The following is a 19,280-nucleotide window of genomic DNA, read 5'->3' on the forward strand; positions in this document are numbered from 1 at the left end:
CACGGAGCTAACGAACGGTTGAGCGTAGCGTCGAGTAGACCGCATCCCAAGTATAACGTACGTATTCACGAGGACCTCCTCTATACATCGTCGTGGAAAAAGCAGCGTGTATGAAGCCGCTTGTGCTACCAGGAGTACTAGTAGTGATCGTGTAGTGCGCCGGCTGGACAAGAGAAACGTGGTGTGACAGTGAGAACACAGTAGCGCGTGCGGTGCGTGTCGCGCGATACACGACGGTCACGAACAGGATCCCGTACGAATGTGAGGGTGCGTGTGCGTACATGTGTGTGTGCGTGTAGAGAGGTATACTTTGTCGGTGGTGTGAGAGCAAGCGAGCGAGTGCGTGCGCGCGCGCACAGCGTTCGCGTGCGTATGTGTGCATGTCCTGTATGAGGGAGACAGAGGAGCGTATGTGTGGTGTATGAGTGCGTGTCGTGTAATTTCTTCGTGCATCCTCTTCTTTTCCTTGGTTGGTGGTACCGTTTGTGGTAAACGAGGCCGAAGTGACAGACAGACCGTCCGCGTGTACGATATGTCGGAACACCACCGCGTTGCCGGTGGCTGGGGCACAGCGAGCCCAGGAAGCCGCGAGGATGCCTCCGGTGGTACCGCCTGGTGGCCTTCGGGTTTAAACGCCGTATCTGCCGAACAACAACAGCAACAACAGCAGCAACAGCAACAACAGCAGAATTTACATCAACACCTGATGAATCAACAGCAGCAGCAGTTAACGCAACAACAGCAAGCACAGCAACAGCATCATCAGGATATCGTTAGGAGTACCGCTGCCGCTACCCAGCAGCTTTTCTCCTACAAGATGGCCTCCAGCTTTCAGAATCCAGCCACCACGGGCACACAGTCGAATCCCGTCTCGACGTCTACGCCGGTTGGCTCCTGCATGAGGGGAGGCTATGATTATAGATTAGGAACGGGGCCCGGAACAGGCGGAGGTGTACCTGGTACACCTTCCGCACCACCGCCTGGCGTACAGTGGTGGTACCCAGGTGGAGTTATGGACGCCGGCCAGAACAACCTGCATCAGCAATTGCAGGGCCAACAACAGCAGCACCTCTCGCCCATTACCACACAAACGTCCACGCCCCCCGTTATGTCCCCGGTATGTTGCGACCACGATCGACCCCCTTTATGCTTCCTCTTTTTCTCGTTATTGCCTGCTTTTTAATTTCATACAAGTATATTCTATTGTTTTTTTCACCCTATACATCATTACATTTACATACATTTATATATATATTTTTCGCTTACTTCTATTTGCGCGGGATTCTTTTATGCACTTGGAAGAAAAGCGGCTGAGATACGGTCTTTTAATATTTCTTGACAATCAGTTTCGTATCGCTTTTTAACCGATAGGTTTAACATCTCTCTCATTCTAACTTATTAAATATGTTGCGGTTTCTTTCAAAAAGTTGCACTTCTGTTGCATCTCGTTCTTCAACTACCTTTTTTCTGTTCTTTTTTCGTAGATAAAGCGAGAAATCTATTAGTGGTTTGTTAGTAACTATGCGAAACACTGAAAAGAAAAGTACTTTTTTCTAGTGTTTTACGCTTAGTGATATAGAATAATACTTGTAACAAATACACGAGTTGTACAGTTTCTCTCTTTTGTTTTGAGAAGAACTGACGAAAAGAAGAAAATCGATTTCGACTAGTTGGGCAAGCATCACTATTTCATTCTGTCTGTGAACCGAAGAGAAAGAGTACAGTAAAGAGCATAATTACAGTAATTATGATAACACGTGACTGAACGTCAATTTCTCCTTAGCCGTGTAATATCTTCATAAAGACATGCTTTAATATGCGAGAATAATTCTAAGAATTTTGAACTCTTGTTATTCTGTTTGTCTCGGCTGTAAAAGTTTAAATGGTCGTCATTGTGATGGTTATACTTTGACACGAACGACGTTTTGAATCATTATACCCGTAGCTATGTCGTCGAGCTGTTTATCTCGACGTTATTAAGGGAAAGCACTTAGTAGGAAATAATCAGATGGATTTATACTTCATTTCAAATATCTAACAATTGGATTAGCAAGGGCAATACGTTCGAAAATATTCTTTATTTTTATTTCGTTAATTCTTTATCTTTTATATTCTATTGAAATTGCCGATAAATCGCTATTTTCATTAAGAAAAATTTCATCAGTTGACAAAACATGTCGACGATCGATGATAATCGACTCAAATTAGTCATGAATTTTCGGCTCTATTTGCGTTGAAAAAATCTTAATAACTGATTCTATCGTGCTTGCTTTCGTACTACCGTCTGCGTTTCATCCTGACTCGCGTCTCTTGCCCCACCGACCGTTGTCCGCTATTGATTCCGGGTTTCGTGCGGCCTTCTTCGTACGTACGTTCGTACAGCGGCTCTTGCCGTGCCGGTTCCCTTCTTTTTTTTTCGATTCCTCTGATCGAAGTGTTTTAGGCATTCACGATTGGAAATAGAAATTCCGATTGATCGACGTTCCTTTGATAAGGAATCATTTTGTTCTTAGTTTGCTTTTTTCATTTTAACGCAACAAAATTCTATTTTATAGAATTTTCAAATGTTTCTTCTTTAGACTTTTCTTCATTTATTCATGACTGTATTTTATTGGATTTTTTGTCAGATATTTTAATTACTTGAAATATTTTAACCATATTTGAATACTTTTTCGTAATACCTATTTAAAAATTCCTATTTTTTCAAAGAGTTTCTGGACGATTTGAAGTTTAGTTTTTGATCGTCCTGGTTGAAGCTTTAATCGTCAGTAGATAGAAAAAAATTCTAATTCACAGCGTCATTTCTTTGATACAAAGAGGCGCCACTTTTTAATTGGTTTCGTTGATTAAATATGAAATGAAGAATCTTATTTTTCAGAGATTCTGAGTGATTGAAAACTTTTTTAGTCGTTTCCTTTATTCGTATATTTATTATTAATAAGTAAAAGAAGCTCCGAGCAATCGTATGTCCGATATTGAAAAATATTCGCATTGGAATTGATTTTGTGAATCAAATATAAAATTCATATCTCCGTATTGTTGGTTCGTGTTTTATTCATTTATATTGGAAAAAAGAAATTTAGATTCTTTTCGATAAAAGTTAGGCAATTTTCCGCTTTATTTATAAAATAAAGTGACGAAATTATAGTCATTTTTTCCTCATGGATTTCCTAAAGTTAGTGTCTGTTCGAAGGTTGGTTGAGCACAAAAGAGTAATTCTACTTTTCAATGATGTTAAAAGTATAAAATTCTGTTTCGTGAATACTGTTCTTCATCTTCTATTTTACTGGATTTTATGATTGCAGTTATTCAAGTATATTATTACATTTTCTGTACACAAGTTCGTGTTAAATTTACAGAAAAATATTCAAGAATATTCAGCTTTTCAATTCTTCTAACGATAAATTAAATTCTATTTCAACCCTGTAAAGTTTCAGGATACTTCAAAATTTCAGAAGGATTATGTTTCATATTTTAATATGATCTTTCATATTAAACTCTAACACGTACATAATACATATATAAAATAGATAAATGCATAAATACATAATATGCCATGGATATAAATTATAAATCCCTAAGGAAAAATAAAAGTAATACTAGCAATATTGAATCTGGGTATTCCAATATTTTCGAGAAATTACAAAATCCTTCGAATACTTTTAGTTATTTCTCCACGATATTGGATATACTAGTTCTATAATTGTCTGATTTTTGTCCTAATTTCAGCAAGTTTTAATTCATGTATATGTTCTAGTCTAATTAGAGATGAGCCGCACGTGTTTAATAATACAATTTGATATCTGTACTGCGTATCTTTTAACGGCAAAATTAATTGCCGGTTTATGAATTATTTAACATTTGGCAAGCAAAAAATACACGTTAATCAGACTGTTTCAAATCATAATATCATTTTTTGTGCATATTTTAACAGTAGAGCTACAAGCATAGACTGTACAATGATAAACGTGTGTCAGTACAAATGTTCACATATTGTAAAGTTGTCCTATGATAAGTTCAAATTTAGCGAGATGTCAACAAGTCACTGTTGAATCTCTTACATACGTGATGCACTAGGAATAGGTTTCTTTCGTTGTACTTAATGTAAATATACATGCTACAATATTTCTTCAGAGCACTTAGTTTGAAGCATGAAATGATTATCTTGAAATAATTTCGAAAAGAATATGGTTAAAAATGCTTTTATTCAAAAATATGGTATGAGACACTGTATTATAATAGATATGAAACACATAAACTTATTCATTTGAAATTATTACTTCCACACTAATCTTTATTAATCTAGAATCGCGCGATATTCACAATATGAGTTATTAACACATTACTGATGAAACACATAAAATTATTACATCCCTACAACTTTTTATTGCTCCGGAATCGCAATGTTAGAGAATGTCGGTTAAGAATGTCTGTCTTTAAAAATACCGTGTTTTTTCCCCGAGATTCCAATAAAGAGCATTCAATATCGCGGAGCATTGAAAACGTATTTGGAGCAATATTAAAAGCAGAGCTCGAATGAAAGTTAAGATTAAAGTCTCTGTATCTATCAGATGGAGAGAAAGTCAGAAAGTGGCCCGAAAATTTAAGATTACAGTGATAGAGGTAAATGGAGGAAATAAACTTACGTTCTTTCTCCTTGGATAAAATGTTGAACGTATCGTTATTCAAGAAAACCTTCTTTGCAATTTTCTCTTTGCGAAAAGAAAAGATTGGAACTATTGATTCGATTATGCGTACATTTCATAAAATAATAAACGATATTCGTTCAGAAATATTGCGACTTTTACGTTATAGATTTTACCAAAACAGTAAAAGTTATTTCGAGGGGAATTTAAAAAATGAACATAAAATTTATTTTGTATATAAATATGTGTATGAAATATACAAACATACATTTTTCAAGGGTGTTTAAAACTCCAAAAGATATCTCTATTGCATTTAGGATCTTGGAATTTTTTATAATTTCGTTCCGTTGAATTTTACTTTACAATAAACTTAGGAATTGATCCTCTTAGTTGTTCCGACCGCTTTTCGATATCAGGGAACAAACGATGCTCCGATTTTATCAATAAAATAGTTTGAGCTATGGGATATTTGAAATGCCACCATATTCGGTGATATGTTTGGACATAAATTTGTAACAGTAATCAATTTTCGATGAAACTTTAGGTAGTGATTCAAAATGGTTTATGTATCAAATCTTTATATAATATGTTTCTATTGTACGAATGTGATTACACGCAGGATTTACTGAAACATTATAACTGTAAACGATAGTTGCAAACATCGTAAAACAGTATCATAAATGAGAAACCGGTATTAACAGTAATAAATGATTCCTTAATCTCCAACGAAGATACATTGAAGAACGTTTAAATATGGAAAAATATTTCCATTATTTTTAATGTTTGATTAATTCCTGAGATCGGTTGAGATCTTATATTCCTTGACAACGTGTTTTAGTTATAGCAATATAAAGTTTCGAATAGTGGGTCGAGTGGTTTATATTATTCTTAACTCTGATTTATATTGTAATACTTGTTCCAACCAGTAAAAAGAAACAAGAATTTATATATGTCTGCAACAATTCTTTCGTATTTTTTTCAAACTTGAGAATATTTTTAATAACAGAACAACACAACAGATTGTTTCGAAATTGATCCAGTGTGACGTAGTAGCGTTAGGAGGAATTCAATCTTTATAACATATGGCATAATTTTTGCAGTTCAAAATGATGTACATATAATGAATTCTTATTTTTCAGATATTGCAGATGAAAGTATTGTTACATTTTTAACATTTTGATCGAATTTTGTCAGATTATCTTAAACATAATTACAGAACATTATTTTTTTGCAAAGGAAATGAAATGCAGCAATGAAGAATACATATTGCACGATTATTCATGAAATGCATATTAGTTCGCATATTTTATCATTACAGAAATCTTAGAACATTTGATTGCAATTTTAGAATTTAAAAAAGATTAGAAGTAAATTAAATTTTAGTTTTCTCCATAATCATATCCTTTTGGTGAAATTTTTTCTTCAAGTTATCATATTATCTCTTTATCTTTCGTTTAAATAATTGAACACTTATTTGACATGTTTCCGTTAAAACGTATTAAATAACGTACACAAAGGTACAATAAAAAGTATTTACTTTTTATAAAAAGGTAAATAAAAGTACATACTTGTTAACTGGTTAGATAATTTAAGCGTATTTAAATAAATGAATAGCTTTGGAATTAATTTGTTTTAAGTTGAAAAGACATATCTCAGTAATAAGGTTTTATAATTTAAAGTGGATTCTTATCATTGAGTAAATTATACTTTTTACGAATGTTTAAAGAAAATATTTTTACTTGATCATTTATACTCGATATTTTACGAGATCACCATTTACAAATACACAAAACATAATATTAAAAACTTCGTGCAGAAATTTTTGCAATTTATTATCCCTTAATTTATTAATTATACAGAATTTTATTTTTTGTCGATATAAACTTACAGAAGAGTAGATAACTACATGAAATACATTATTTCTACATCAATATTTTATATCTACATTGACCTTAAAGTTTATAAAAAAAGATAAGGTTTTTTTTGAAACAAAAAGTAATAACCAATAATAGTGAGGTATATGGCATAAATACAAAATTGTTTTTAAGATATCGGAAAAGATGTTAGTAATATACTGATATAAATATCGCTGTAAGCGATATATAAATTTTGTTCATAGATTTAAAATGCAGTACACATAAAAAGAATCCAATCTCCAAAGTTTTCACTGATAAGTTTTAACACGATATAAATTTAAAATATGGCATCAACGAAACTTAAAGTAATATATTAATAATATTAAATTAAATTAGAGTACACTCTTTCAGGAAATCTTCTCTTGAAAATCCAATGAATTGTGTTCAGTATTTCATTTTATTATCTAAATCGTCATCTTTTTTCTTCGGCAGGTATTTGTCAATTAGATAAATAATTGAACTAAATTTTAATATTAAACAAATGGGGGATATCAATTTCTGTTTGATCGTATATGTAAATATTTGTTGGGTACACGTAGTAACATGCAATCTAGAAGTAATTTTAGTTGATGCTGAAAACACGATCTCGTTTAATGAAGTTTGTACATACATCAATGTTCATTACGAACACTAACGATGTTCGCAAAATTTTAACTTTCTCGTACTATGCCGTTCGTTTCGAAAATATATTTCCAAAGTACTTATTTTTTGTTATCACAATGTAAATTATAATTCTCTTTTCCGCATAATAAGCATCGCTAATGAAATTAGTATATTGTGATGTCATGTAGTAAAGTTAAGTACTCTTTATTCATCTTTTTGTTTTATCATTTACCATTCTCATTTTACTGGAAACTGTAAAAGACATACAATATAATATAAGCATGGTCTTTATTACAACAATTCTTCTTTTTGTACTGTTATTCATAGAGAATGCATACAAGTCTGTTCCGCTATATTTTGTGGGTTTCATACTCAGAGAAAGGAAAATAATTTACTCTTCGATAGGTATATTACATTAAATACATTACAAGATATTCCATATAAGTATAATGATCAAATGAATTATGATATTCTCACATTAGATGCATTTTTTGTTTCTATTTTCAAGCACAATGAAATTGTAGTTTAAAATAGATACTGTAACTTTATAATAATAATACGCAGTATGATATTAACAGTAGTATAATATTATACTGTTTAATACCCGATAAATAGTACACGATAATAATTGCTTAGTTGTCGACTAGCCTGTTGCCAATTCATTGCTATCTATAACTGTACGATATTAATAAATTATTTAGAATAATTCAACTTATATTATCACTAGGAAAATTATATTTCATTAATAAACTTGGAACAAAATATTGACTTGCAGAACACTATTTAAATTGTATACAAAATATTGGTGAATGTTATCTTTAACAAGAAGATAACAGTGCTAGGCATCACGCAATAATAATTAATATTTCAAACTTATTTATATATTTATTCAAACATAATATGTATATGTATATTATATATTAGGTATTAGAAATGATATTCATGACAATTATGCTTATTAATACAATGTATTATACAATCATCATATATTATATTATGTCATGAAGGAATTTTGTTTCCTGTACACATAGTGTTTTAAACAGCTAGCTTCTAGAATTATAACATAGCTGCACGCAATACTATTATGCGCCTGGTATTATTTTCGTCTACGAAGCAATGCTTTGCACGCAGGGAGAAAATCTGATTAGAAATAAAAAAAAACTTTATTTTCCAGAATCCCTTTACTAGATTCCGGATTCGTACATTAGAGATAAAAAGGTCATTACCAATATATTGCACGTTATAGTAGTAATGGGTAAAATTAACATGTAGATACGTCTCGATATGGACTAATTATTCGATATCTTTTAACAATTATTCAGACAGATTCTGGCTTTGGATGAGAGTATCGAAGAAGTTTCAAAGCTAATTTGAATAATATTTGCTGGAAAACACATCTTTAGAGGCGGCTTCTGGTCTATTCAAACATTTGGCAATCCAATACAGTATTCATACCTGTATATTATGTTTAGAGTAGAGTTTATCACAATGTGAAACAAAAGAGAATTGTACGCATCACAAAATATGCTGGCTCGAATCTTGTAACTTTGAGCCAATCTACATTACCAATTCGATACGATAATTAATCAATTTCTGCAAGAGAAAGAGAAAAAGAAGAATAGCAATTTTTTTAGTCTGTTCGTTTTGCGTTAAAAATAAAACGCTAGCGAATTCTTCCTTTTTTCAAATATTCGTTAAACGAGAGTTAAGAGGACACTGATAATTGCCACCGTGTTTTTAATAATGATTCTTTTATTGCAGCACCAGATACAGCAGTTACCGCAGCAGAATAATCTCCAGCAAAATAACGCTCAGAGTTTACAACAACGAGACAATATGCCGAGAGGAAAGGATTCGAAGCCAAGAGGACGGATGACCGCATACGCGTTCTTCGTGCAAACATGTCGTCAAGAACATAAAAAGAAACACCCCGAGGAAAAGATTGTCTTTCGAGAATTCTCTAAAAAGTGTGCAATGAGGTGGAAGGTAAGAGACATTAAAATATTTCTAGAACTTCATCTACTTGAGATATAATTAAAATTCTATCGTTTTACATCCAAATTAATAATAATGAAATTATAAAAGCATGTTACACATTTTATAGAATAAAATATATGAGTCTTTCAGAAGTACACGTTAACCAATTCTATAAATTGAAAAGTACAGAAAAGTGACGATGTTACAAACAGTTCTTCAGATTCACCTTAGAATTTACCATTATTTATGTTATTTTTCATCATAATGAACTTATGGAAGTAAGTCATTTGTTCTTTGAGAATTGAATATTAATTAATCGTGTGTTATGAAATTAAGAAATTAATAAAAAATGAAGTTGTTTAGTTTCGTTTCTGAGAGGCTCATGTAAAAAGTTTATCGTTAATAACCAGAACTTACAGATTGTTTTTTGTTTTAAATAATATTCGTTTGATTTAAAGTTTGATAATTTAGAAAACTGAAGTAAATTTATGGTTAAGCAAGATAAAGGGTTTTACAGAAATAAAGGAAAAAAGATCAAAATTCAGACAACAAACTTACCAGAAAGATTTAATCAATGAAAATAGTATGTACATATAAGCAAAAATTATTGTCGTGCACTTATTTATATTTTTAGAATTATTTATCAAAATTTTTCACTGTAGGATAGCATGTGTGTTATAATTAATATGTGTTTAGTTCATTAATTATAATAATATTAACACAAGACTAATAATGCTAATAAATTATAATGTAATAATTATTACAGTTACATTAGTTACAATCTATTATTTTTGCATTATTCTGCATATTGTAAAATGAAGTATAATTTCCGAACTTCACAACACTTACGTCTTTGTGGAAGTTACATTTTCAGAAACTGATTTAATTACCAGATATATATCTAGCAGCATAATTCTACATATTTTATGTAATTCTATAATTGAATAATGTGGCTTATAAAATCGAGATTTTTACATTAATATAAAGAGCATGATATATATTTTGTGATATATAATGAAATAATACACATATAGGAATAAAACATCAGAAGAATATATTTTATATAGACATTTTGCCGACATAAATACACAATAAAGAAACACAAACATATTTAAACAAGATTAATAAGAATGCATAAGATGTAAAAGTATGATATTTGCTAGTGCGCATAATACTAAACTTCGAACGAAAAAAACTCTGATTGGATTTAGAATATATATTTCTAATGAAACTTCTTTACACTGTTTTAAGATATAAGTAACTATAATTAGTTCGTTAAACATGTTTCAGGAAATAATAATAATTCCTAGCGTTGTTCGCCGGAGTAAAAGTGTAACTAATTTAAGTAGTAATTTACAGTTAACTGACCTCATCTGGAAGTTGCTATACGTTGATTTCTTTGAAGATAACTTGTCCGTATCTTTTTATACATAAGGCAAGCTCCCACAGAATCATTTTGAGTGCATAAAGTTTTACAACAAACTGATAATAGTACAAGCTTTAAAAAAGAAATTATTTATGAAGTTACTAAAAAATATCTTAACTAATAAAGGAAAGAGTTCTTGTAGGAAAATATTTTATATAAATATTTTGCAAATAAGTATATGTATTTCTTGTATGAATGAAGAATGTTATAGGTAGTTAGACGTTGATTTCAATGAATGAAATTCTTGTTTGATCGATACACAGTAATGAAATATTTCGATGAAATTATTTCTTTATAATACGAAGTATTGAAATGTTTTAGTGAAGCCATTTTTTTATAATACACCATCGATATTATACTTCTATAATTCTTGATTATATTTGTCTATGTAAACTTCTAGTCAGAAAAGTAGTTTTAAAATGGACAGATCAGGAATATTTCGGATTAACGGTTAATCATATACCTGCTACTACCCGGGATCTTGTCATGAGTTTGATTAGAAACGGGACCGGTTTACAACTCGTTGTTCCTTAGAGTTCGTCCCTTATATTGTATAGTATGCATCATGTCATAAAACTAATAATATGCCAATCACATGGCTGTCCTTTAATTTTTTAAATCGTTTACTTGAATTTTCTCTTATTCGTTAAAAATATTGTAAAATATACTATAAAATTCGCAGTTAAAATCTACTAACAGGTAATAAGGTTGTTAGCCTTTTTGACAAATTTTGGATTAAAATTAATTTTCCCTTGAATTTTGTCTAACACAGGTATAGGTAAATACGGGTCAGAATTATTACTATTAGAATTACTATAAAACACGTAAATGCGAATCGTATCTTCCATTAGGAAATAATTTTGTTTTACCAATTATTTATATTTTGTATAATACTTATAAAACTACTGTGCAAAATGTGTATAATAAAAGTGCGATTAGAAAGCTGCAAGCGAATAAAATGTATCAATTTGAAATTGATTTACATTTTAGAAAATATTTTCACGTAATGTCTGTCACGATTACTTACTGTTTGATAAATATCTATAAAATAACATGTAATATTACTTATCGCAAACTTTTCGGTACGTTAAGAAGTTCAGATATATTTTTCGGTAGAAGAAGTTTTGCAAATGTGAAACAACGTCACTTTGAACAGGTGCTACTCCAACATCTGGTCATCCTACCCCTCGAAAAGGGAGAGACACTTTCTGCACGCTCCTCTTTTAGATTACAGACCAGATGGTCTTTACGATTAAAGACATTGACCTCCCATTATCTTACTAAAATGTTAGCCTCAGCAGCTGTAAAATTTTTAAATGTTCTTCCACGAACTACACGTTTTCAAGTATATTTTTGAGCGCAGAAGGCTGGTTACATATATATATAATTATATTATATACATTTTTGTACCTTCAATTCTTCTATGGATATATAAACATTCATAGTCTACTTATTATTAGGTATTCTCCTACTTAACAATATTTTAATTACTCGCCATATTAGCGTTTTTCCTTTTTAATAAAATATATCATCTTCACGATCCCGATTCTCGTACCTCGTCATAAATGATTATAACAACAAAGACAATAAAAATATATTCAGGTTCTGTCAGTATTTGCAACGTGTAATAATATAATTATTATCTATTACTGTTCATTCTAATTTTTTAGTTACAAGGATTAAATATCTCTGATCTTCCTCAATAATATTAAAAAAATATTAATCCGAATATTAAGTAATTTATATACATTTATATAAATAATATAGATCAGTTGTTAATTTTTATTAATACTTTTCACAATTATTGCACTTTTATATATATGATTCAAATTATGTTTACATTTTATAGCATTGCGTACATATATAAATGTGTAAACCAGTAAATGTATTATAGTTATAATTATTTTATGTAAATTATAAATTTACTGTCACACAAGTATGTTTCTTATAATCATAATATGTACTACATGTTTGTAGACAATGTCAGATAAAGAAAAGAAGCGTTTTCACGAAATGGCTGAAAAAGATAAAAAGAGATACGATGCAGAGATGCAAAATTATACACCACCGAAAGGAGAAAGTAAAGGCAGGGGCAAAAAACGCAAACACATCAAAGACCATAATGCTCCTAAAAGATCGCTGTAAGTAAATGTGATGAAATTACTTAATGTTCATAATGTAATAAAACGCAATTAATATATTCAGATAGTTTTCAATTATTTCTAATTATTATTTGCATTTATATTTATAAAACCATAATTTGTGTATGTATGCGCGTGTAATAATGATATTACGTTTTATTCAATAGATCTGCCTTTTTCTGGTTCTGCAATGATGAACGTGGAAAGGTGAAAATGCTAAATCCTGAGTTTGGTGTAGGTGATATTGCTAAGGAACTTGGTAAAAAGTGGTCAGATGCAGATCCTGAAACCAAATCGAAATATGAGGCTATGGCGGAAAAGGATAAGGCTCGATATGAAAGAGTATGTATAACATAATTATATATGATTCGAACAAATTATTAGGTATTTTTTATTGTATTATTAAATATTAAATATATCTTATATTTAGAATTTAAACTACAGTATGTACGAATATATTGGCAATGTTTGTAATAATTTATGTGAACTTGATATATATTATGTTTTGTTATTTAGGAAATGACTGCGTACAAAAAGAAAATGAAAGATGGTGCACCTGTAGTAGGAGTTCCAGCAAATACTGTAAAAAGTGACAGTGAAGAAGAGTATAAAGAAGATGATGAATAGCGGATGCACGACAAAATTTCATCTATCACCCCGTGTCCTTGATCCTGAAAGCATACCTCACCTACTGTACGTACCATTGATCTTAGCGTGAGCGTACTTACACCACTAGGAAAACAAATAACTAATCACCAGTCCCTGATTATTTACAATAATAATTAAATACCCGCGATTATATTAATTATTTTAAAATTGTATGTATGAGAGGTGCGAAAGAAGATCGTATGAATGACATTTGTATTTTAACATATTGATAGTAACATGTAAAATGGCGTAGGATAGCAGAATGAAAAGATATGGTGACCCTACTTTCTATCAGGTGGAAGGCGCAGGGGCTCAATCATTGTTGACATTATATTCAAACTATGTTGAAAGCTGTTGCAGCTATATAAAACTGGATACGGCGGCTCCATAGTTGGGCGGTATCATTCGAAATAATTTGGTATTTATCAGTTCAGTTCATTCGCTGCCAGTGTAAGAAGACTTATTGTATATCCTTGTACAGAATATTTCTTTAAATCAAATCTGTCGCAGGTGGGGTATGGGGCTGCTTTGTATGAATGTAATTGATTTAAGTACGTGTCGTATAGTTGTAAGTATTAGGATAAGTATATATTTTAATGCAACTTCGATTCTACATCTGCGTCAACATGTGATAGTTTCCACAGACGATGTATTCTAAACCACGAGATTGAGCCTTATAGCTTATAAGTGATCAAAATCGAAACAAGATATTTAATTCACAACTTCGTGAAATCAAAATTGGGCCGGTAACCCAGCCATGGAGCAGTAGTATTGTAAAAAATACTATACGTAAAACATATAAAACACAATTAATTCTTATTCGTAAAAACAAGGCGATTCGATTTATTTTACATAACTGATAAAAATTCGTTTTTATGTTATCTTAGTAATAATTATAATTTCAAATCTTTTATAATCGTATAAAGTAATGAATTTTTGTTCTCATTGAAATTAATGACAGTCGTTGAAGACAAACTAAAGTAGAATTATTCTTTGAGTTTTAGCAAATTGAAGTAGTCCCTGCCCTTACCATCGTCATTCTCCCTCTCATATTCATTTTCCAATAAAACGAATACGTTAAAATCCTTTCAGAATCATGTGATTCCGTTCATTGTTTAAGAAAGTAAGATAAGGCGTGTCTTGTATTGCCTCGAGTCATCTGGTGTACAGCAGGCTGTATTATAATAAATTATTGTGGTTTCTTGTAATATTAACATTCCTAGATCCTAGTGTGTACAGAATTTAATCATTGAGATTAGAGTCAACTGTGTAAGAAGCATACCAAAAAAAGCAGGCTAAGTAATGCAAATATGAATTTCGTGGCCAAGATTGGTATGCAAAATGAATATACAAGAGGCTTCTTTACAGTCAGACTGACTTGCACCTTGATTTGGCTCAGCAGGTAACCACTACTTTTTGACGTAAAAGCTTTTCATCTCCCGTGCACATTATCATGTAATGTGTGATTATATAAGCAAAACCTGTTCTAGAGGGAGCTAGAGGATGAATACTGTAAAATATGAAATTGTAATATTTTAATACTGATTTGCAGATGTGCATAATTTTAACATAGCTGGTTAAAATGAATTGTACTGATACAAAGGTATCCATTTGATGGAGATAATTAATAAAAACAGATATTGAAAATTACGGCAGAATTTTCTGTGTTATTATAGGGGAATTATAACAGTTACAAAAGAATGTTTGTTTTGTATATCTCTTAGGATAAATAAACTTTTAAAAAAATATGTGAATATGTTTCTGGTACTGCTCCGAACCTGTTTCTAAGCATGTATATGTCCGAAATATTGAATTCTCAAAGCAGTACTAGATTTAGAGTACTAACATTTATATATATATATATATATATATATATATATATTTATATAAAAGTAAGTATATATAGTCTCTATTTGTTTATGATATAAAGTATTATTTTTCACGCTGCTTTCTTATAATATGGAACATGTGCATTTTACACGTTTATGCTGGTGCTATTTACATCAGAATTAGAAGTTAACTTAAAATCGGAAGTAATGTGTTAACTTATTTCATGTTATACATATTACATATTTCAACGCAGAAGGATGTTACTGTACTTTTTTATATGTATCTCATAGGTTCAAATAATTTTCTATTATTTTGTATAAGTATTACTATAGATTATAAATGTACCATTGATATAGTATTCCTAATAATAGATGAATAATTGTTACCTATAATATAAATTTTTTCATTCATAATCTACTAGAACAGTTCATTATTTCTTACCTATAATTTATGATTCAATAATGTGCATAAAACATTAATAAATGTAATAAATAATATTTATTTGATTTATAATCTTACTGTAATAAACTAGCGAACGAAATGTTTGCAAGATTTATCATTGCATTTAATTATAATCAAAAGAAATTATGTATACAAAATATTCACTATATAAAAGTTTAGTCCTTGATAATTGTGATATAGTGCATTCTAAATGAATATTTTGCTATTATATTGCAATATATCAATTATTATTACATAAAAATTTTCCAGCTCGTTCTATAATTAGGATTATAACTGGATTTTGTTTTTGCTATAGGTACATGATATTAGTATATTATTAAAAAATAAATAAAATATATAATCAAATACATGCTACAATGCAGTGCAATTATTGGAATTTATATATCGAATTGGAAAAATAACATTAATTCGATAAAGGCAACACATAAAAATGGTTGTATAACAATGTTGTATTAATATTCAAAGTTATAAATGACTTATGAAAACAGAAATTTGTGACATATGTTAGATATAACATTATACTACTCTGACTATAGAGTTCTGTGAAATCTTTCTGAAAATGATATATCTTAAATTTCGCAAATGAAAAGTTTGTATAAATTAACAAAATATTTGTACAGTATTTTATTTTCTGTATAGGTAAGTATTATTAGTAATAAATGAATAAAGATATAAAAATGTTCTATTCTCTTTTATCTGCACAAGTGAACATAAAGAATGGTAAAAAATATAACTTTAATATGTATTACTAAAATATAATAATTGTTGTATTATTAACAAATAAGTTTAGAAGTTAATACTGTTAGATAAAATTGAAGATATATTAATGTTTTGAAAAATATATTTATATGAGCAATATATATTTTTTTAACCCTTTACAATCCGTTGTAGATGTCGTAGCGACATTGTAAGTGGAACTAACAACTTCATTGTCACTGTTGCGGCAACATAAAAGCAATAGTTTATTCCACACATTGACGATGAATAAGAAAGCTTCAAGTAATCTGCGTAGTTTATTTTTACATTTAAATTAAAATATTCTTCATTTTTCCTTAGAAGTTTGTACTGTTACATTTCATCTATAATTGTGCGTTAAAATTATTATAATCTTTTTTTTTTATTTACTCTAAAAATGAAAAAAAATGAATTTTCGGAAAGCGAAGAGGAATTCGAACTTAGGTTTTATAGTGACGATTTGGCTGAAATTAATAGTATAAATGAAAGTAGATATAGTGATACCGAGAGCGATAGTGACAGCAGTGATATAATTAATCGAAGTCGAAAAGCTCGGCCTATTGAATCGGATACCGATGATACCGCAAGCCCCACCACGGAAGAGGATGATTGGATTAGTATTACAGAGGATGGGTACAGGCCTACAAGAATAAATTATTCAATAGGACCAAAATCGACAGGACCACAAATTTCTTCTAATATTTTTGAACCTATTCAGTTTTTTAAACTATTTTTCACAAAACCACTTGTTGATGAAATAATAAAGGAAACAAATAACTATGCAAAATCTGTGTTGAATTCAAAGAATCTAACTAAAGACTCTATATGGCAAACATGGCATGATGTAAATGAAGATGAATTCTGGGCTTTCATTGGAGTCATCCTAAATATGGGTACAATGCCTATTTCTAACATGCAAGAATATTGGTCGACTAAACATAACAGTAGAATCCCTTTTTTTTCTGATATATTTACAAGAGCTCGATTCAATCAAATATTTTGGATGCTTCATTTAAAAACACCTGACTCAGGGAGCAAAAATCTTAAAACACATATACAACAAGCCAGCATTTTTTTAGACTATATAGATTCAAAATTTTCTGAGCACTTTATTCCTGGTCAAAATATTAGTTTACACGAATCAATAGTAACATTTAGAGGGAAAATTTCATTTATTACCTATAACCCTATTAAGCCAACAAAGTGGAGTATAAGAATATATGCGATGGTGGATTCTGAAACTGGTTATATCTATACTACCTTACCTTATTATGGGAGTATTACATCAGGAAATCTTATTCGTCCAGATTTACCAGTTAGCACTAGGATTCCACTGCATTTATATCAAAAGTTGTTAGATAAAATTCCAGAGGCACAGGGTTATCATATGTTTACTGATAGATATTATACCAGTATACCTTTGGCAGAAGAATTAATGAAAGTAAAATGTTATTTGACTGGTACCCTAAAACCTAATAGGAAAGATATTCCGATGTTTATTAAAAAATCAAAGTTTTCAGATAAGAAAATTTTTGTTTATAAAAAAAGAAAAATCATGTTCTTAGCCTGGAAAGACAAGAGAATTATGTCACTCTTGAGTACTTGGAATGATGCTGGAATGATAGATTCAAAAAGAATTCTGCAAGGAGGTAAAGAAGTAAACATTAGAAAGCCTAATGTAGTTGTCAGCTACACAAATTCTATGAGCAGCATAAATCAAACTAATCAATATACATCTACTTATTGTTTTTTGAGAAAGTCTCTTAAGTGGTGGAGAAAAATGTTTTTTTGGGGCATGGAGGTGTGTGTAATTAATTCATATATCATATATAAAATTGTGAAAAAAAAACAAAATGAGAAACCATTAACACATTTGAAATATGTTAAACTATTAATCGACCAACTGATTAATAATTTTCGACAAGAAAGATCTAGAGCTTCTACATCATCTTCTGAAATTAGATTAAACGGGAAACTTCATGAAATGCGTAGAGGCAAAAAAAGAGATTGTATTGTTTGCTCCAACAGACAGAAGAAAGGTGAAAGACATGAAACGAGTGAATACTGCAATACTTGCCCTGATAAACCAAGAATGCACCTTGGGGATTGTTTTTCAAGATATCATAAAATGAAGAAATATAAATAGTAGTTTTTATTTTTTGTATTGTTATATTTTTGATATTATATTTTATTAATAAAGCATAATTATAAAAATACATACATGCTTTTTTTTAGTTGTAAAGCAGTTTTGAAACTTCCGCAGAAACGCAATCGTACCATTGTAAATAATCTCGGAGTAGGTAGTAGCCCATAGTAAAAATAATTGAGTTTCTAGTAGGTCATGTTAAAAATTTTTGCAACACCAATGAAATGAAAAATGTCAATCATTTGTTACTAAAGGATCACAAAGAATTCACTAAGCATTTTAAAATATCGTTCAAACCGGTTTTTGTTTAGATTTGAGACAGAATTTCCAACAACTTCTAAAATAGTCTTAAACACACTTATAAGATTTTATACTACATATCTATTGCAAAACGACATCTTCGTCATTGACGATTGTAAAATCACAATATTGATTTAATTCTTTATACAAAAAATAAAGAAGCATATTTATGTCAACAATATGCTTTGGGTTTGTCCTACGAAGTAACAATAAGTAAGAAAATTATAAATATAATAAAGAATTGTTTAGAATTAAACTTCTTTTATTTATTACCGATTAACGTTTTGTTTGTGTATTTATTTTATATACTTTTTTATGTATATAACTAGAGTCATGTAAAATTTTCCCGGACAAGATGGGATCGCAAATGGAAAATATTTAAGAACTGCTGTCCTATAAACTTTTAAATTAGGAACAGAAATATTAAAAGATTAATAATTGGTTTTAATA

The 19,280-nt window shown here is 30.1% G+C and overlaps 2 protein-coding genes across 2 annotated transcripts; both read left to right on the plus strand.

Annotated features, from left to right (window-relative positions):
* The first annotated feature begins 6 nt into the window (after positions 1–6).
* LOC100749348 (high mobility group protein DSP1) lies at positions 7–15,105 on the plus strand. The gene is made up of 5 exons (XM_003486507.3): positions 7–1,117; positions 8,927–9,151; positions 12,546–12,709; positions 12,877–13,051; positions 13,226–15,105. Exons 1-5 carry the CDS (start codon positions 422–424, stop codon positions 13,334–13,336), a joined length of 1,371 nt encoding a protein of 456 aa, XP_003486555.1. The 5' UTR covers positions 7–421; the 3' UTR covers positions 13,337–15,105.
* Positions 15,106–16,781: 1,676 nt separating this feature from the next.
* LOC100749471 (piggyBac transposable element-derived protein 4-like) lies at positions 16,782–18,698 on the plus strand. The gene is made up of 4 exons (XM_024364946.1): positions 16,782–17,844; positions 17,950–18,185; positions 18,243–18,529; positions 18,620–18,698. Exons 1-4 carry the CDS (start codon positions 16,782–16,784, stop codon positions 18,696–18,698), a joined length of 1,665 nt encoding a protein of 554 aa, XP_024220714.1.
* Positions 18,699–19,280: the final 582 nt, after the last annotated feature.

Source organism: Bombus impatiens, unplaced genomic scaffold (genome assembly GCF_000188095.3).
Source record: "Bombus impatiens unplaced genomic scaffold, BIMP_2.2 scf_0114, whole genome shotgun sequence".
In the NCBI taxonomy this organism is placed as follows: domain Eukaryota; kingdom Metazoa; phylum Arthropoda; class Insecta; order Hymenoptera; family Apidae; genus Bombus; species Bombus impatiens.

Bases quoted from the DNA above. Each gene is read 5' to 3' on its own strand.
- LOC100749348 (XM_003486507.3), top strand. From the start codon at position 422: ATGAGTGCGTGTCGTGTAATTTCTTCGTGCATCCTCTTCTTTTCCTTG. The intron at 9,152-12,545 runs GTAAGAGACATT...ACATGTTTGTAG, and splicing joins AGTGTGCAATGAGGTGGAAG to ACAATGTCAGATAAAGAAAA. The intron at 12,710-12,876 runs GTAAGTAAATGT...TTTATTCAATAG, and splicing joins AATGCTCCTAAAAGATCGCT to ATCTGCCTTTTTCTGGTTCT.
- LOC100749471 (XM_024364946.1), top strand. From the start codon at position 16,782: ATGAAAAAAAATGAATTTTCGGAAAGCGAAGAGGAATTCGAACTTAGG. The intron at 17,845-17,949 runs GTACCCTAAAAC...TCATGTTCTTAG, and splicing joins AGTAAAATGTTATTTGACTG to CCTGGAAAGACAAGAGAATT. The intron at 18,530-18,619 runs GTAGTTTTTATT...GCTTTTTTTTAG, and splicing joins AAAATGAAGAAATATAAATA to TTGTAAAGCAGTTTTGAAAC.